Raw genomic sequence first — 2,237 nt, 5'->3', positions numbered from 1 at the left:
CATCGCTGTTCTACCAGGACACGGCTCCTGGCTTACCGGCCTTGGACGTGGCTGGCCACGAGGGCCCATGCAGCCAGCACAGAGGGACCCTGCAAGGCAGCTTCGGTGGGGTGGGTTTGGGCACGTTCTCATAGGGACCGAAGAGTTTGGAGGAGCTGCTCACAGCCCGTCGGCATGAAGCAGCAGTGTTCATCTGCTACCGGCTGCCGGCCAAGAGCACTGGGCAGGGTCCAGGGGCCGGGATGCATTCAGCCCCAGCAAGCGATGGTCAGCTGAGGCCAGTGACTCCGGCTCCCAGTCCTTCTGGTCCTCTTGGGGCTGGAGCTGATTCTGACCTGAGGACGGCTGGGCTGGCCAAGCGAGTTGGTGCAGAGCTGCGGTAACCAACATGGTCGGTGCATGGTCTCCTTGCAGCCCTCCAGACCACAGGGCCAGGCGCAGCCTGGGGCCCGCAGCGGCTGGGCTGAGGCGAGCGCACAGCTCGCTGGGACATGAATCCTCCAGAGCAAACAGCGCGGTGCTGAGAGCCAGCAAAGCAAACAGCGGGCGAGCTGCCAGGCCGTGACGTCGGTGCAGCGGGCAGCGGGGTCCTGGAGGAGGCCAGGCCCTGCCCCTGCAGCCCGCACCCCTTTGTCCTGCACTGGAGGAGGAAGCTCTGCTCCTGGCGCGCCCCGCGCTGCCCCTTCCCCTTCCCCTTGGCAGAGCTGCGCTTGGCAGGAGCTGCTGCGGGTGTTTCCTGTTGGCGCTGGGCCTGCAGCTCCGAGCGGCGCAGGGCTCGAGCACCCACTCCACTTCCTTCCCCCTCCCGCGAGGTGCTGACTCCCCGGGCAGGGACCCGCCGGCCTCGCTGCAGCGCGCAGGCCCCCAGAGCCGGTGCAGCTGGCTGGCGGATGGCGCCCAGCTCCTCCCCACGACATTGGGCCCAGCACGAGGCTCCCATCTCAGCCCCAGCCCCGACATCCTGCCCCCACCCAGCCCAAGGTATCGGCCACCCCAAGGGCCATTCGGGAGGTGCGTGGGCCTGAGGGGCACGGGGTGGCTGTGCCCTGGCTGGGGCTAGGACACACTCCCTGAAGGCCTCTGTGCCCAGGGCACGGTGCCTGTGCGGCTGTGCAGGGGTGCAGAGAGCGCGGCCCGGGGCAGCGATGCCCGTCTCCCAGGCTCACACTGTGTCCCCTCTGCCCTTCCAGCGAAGCCCGGCAACTGCCCGGAGATCAAGCCGGGGATCCCCATGCTGGGGCTGTGCAGGAACCAGTGCAGCATGGACTCCCACTGCGTCGGCAACATGAAGTGCTGCGCCAACGGCTGCGGCAAAGTATCCTGCATGACGCCGGTCTTCTAAGGTGCATGCGTGGCCCCAGGACACCCTCCTTCCTGCCCCACCTGCCTGGTCCCGGGCCCCGGGGTGGAGCAGAGCATGCGTGGGCAAGGCCACCTCACAGCCATGCCCCAGCTGACCCCGCCTGACACCCACGGAGCAGGCTGCTGGGACCTGCACCCTCCCACCGCCCCCCTGCCCGAGCGCCCAGAGCTCCCGCAGTGCGAGGAGTCCCTGCCGATCCCCCGCCCTGCACCCACCTGCCGCGGGGTCAGCACTGAGGCCTGCTCACAGCTCTGTGCTCTCTTCGCAGGTGCTGCCTAGACCTGCCAGCCTCTGCCCAGGTGAAGCAAAGCTGCTCCACTGTGACCCTCCCTGCACTGGATCCCCAGGTCCCATCCCGGCCGCTGGCGCTTGCTGCCCAGAGCGCCCGTCCTGGCCCCGTCCCGGGCATTCGCTGGAGCCCTGCGCACCCTTGCCAATAAAGCAGCCTCTTCCGCAGCCCTGACAGCACTGTCTGCGTCTGCGTTTCCTCCTGCTCCGGGGCTGGGCTGGGCCCCTGCCTCCTCCAGGATGGCACTGAAGTGTCTGCTCCGCGTGGGCTGTGCCTGGGAGACAAGCTGCGGTCCAGGTCTGGAAAGCAGCCGGCGCGGCCTTGTCTCAGTGCAGTTGCCAATGGGGCGTGGGTGAGGAGCGGCTGAGACAGACCCACTGACCACTGCCAACAAGCAAGGGGCAAAGAGGCCCTCGCTCGCGGCCCAGGCCGGCAGCCAGCGTGGTCCTGGGGGCAAAAGCAGGCAGGAGCTCGTGGGGCAGGAGGACGAGCCGACGGGGCGGGGAAGGGTCCCTGCAAGGGGCAGCACGAGTGTCCGCAGGAGGCAGTTCCTTCCCATGTTCTTCCTTGGTTCTGAACCCTACA

At 68.3% G+C, this 2,237-nt stretch overlaps 1 protein-coding gene across 3 annotated transcripts in view; it reads left to right on the top strand.

Annotated features, from left to right (window-relative positions):
- LOC109292487 (WAP four-disulfide core domain protein 2-like) overlaps positions 1-1,828 on the top strand; it is an 11,478-nt gene extending 9,650 nt beyond the window's left edge. For all 3 annotated transcript variants that reach the window (XM_019509942.1, XM_019509940.1, XM_019509941.1), the window contains exons 3-4: positions 1,191-1,343; positions 1,632-1,828. In XM_019509942.1, coding sequence (XP_019365487.1) covers positions 1,191-1,342 — 152 coding nt within the window. In that variant the 3' untranslated portion in view covers position 1,343; positions 1,632-1,828. The remainder of the gene's footprint in view (positions 1-1,190; positions 1,344-1,631) is intronic.
- Positions 1,829-2,237: the final 409 nt, after the last annotated feature.

The sequence above is a fragment of the Gavialis gangeticus genome, unplaced genomic scaffold, assembly GCF_001723915.1.
Source record: "Gavialis gangeticus isolate Ggan-Ray unplaced genomic scaffold, GavGan_comp1, whole genome shotgun sequence".
NCBI classification, from domain to species: domain Eukaryota; kingdom Metazoa; phylum Chordata; order Crocodylia; family Gavialidae; genus Gavialis; species Gavialis gangeticus.
Note: the sequence above shows the minus strand (reverse complement) of the source record. Positions and strands in the feature narration are given on the sequence as shown.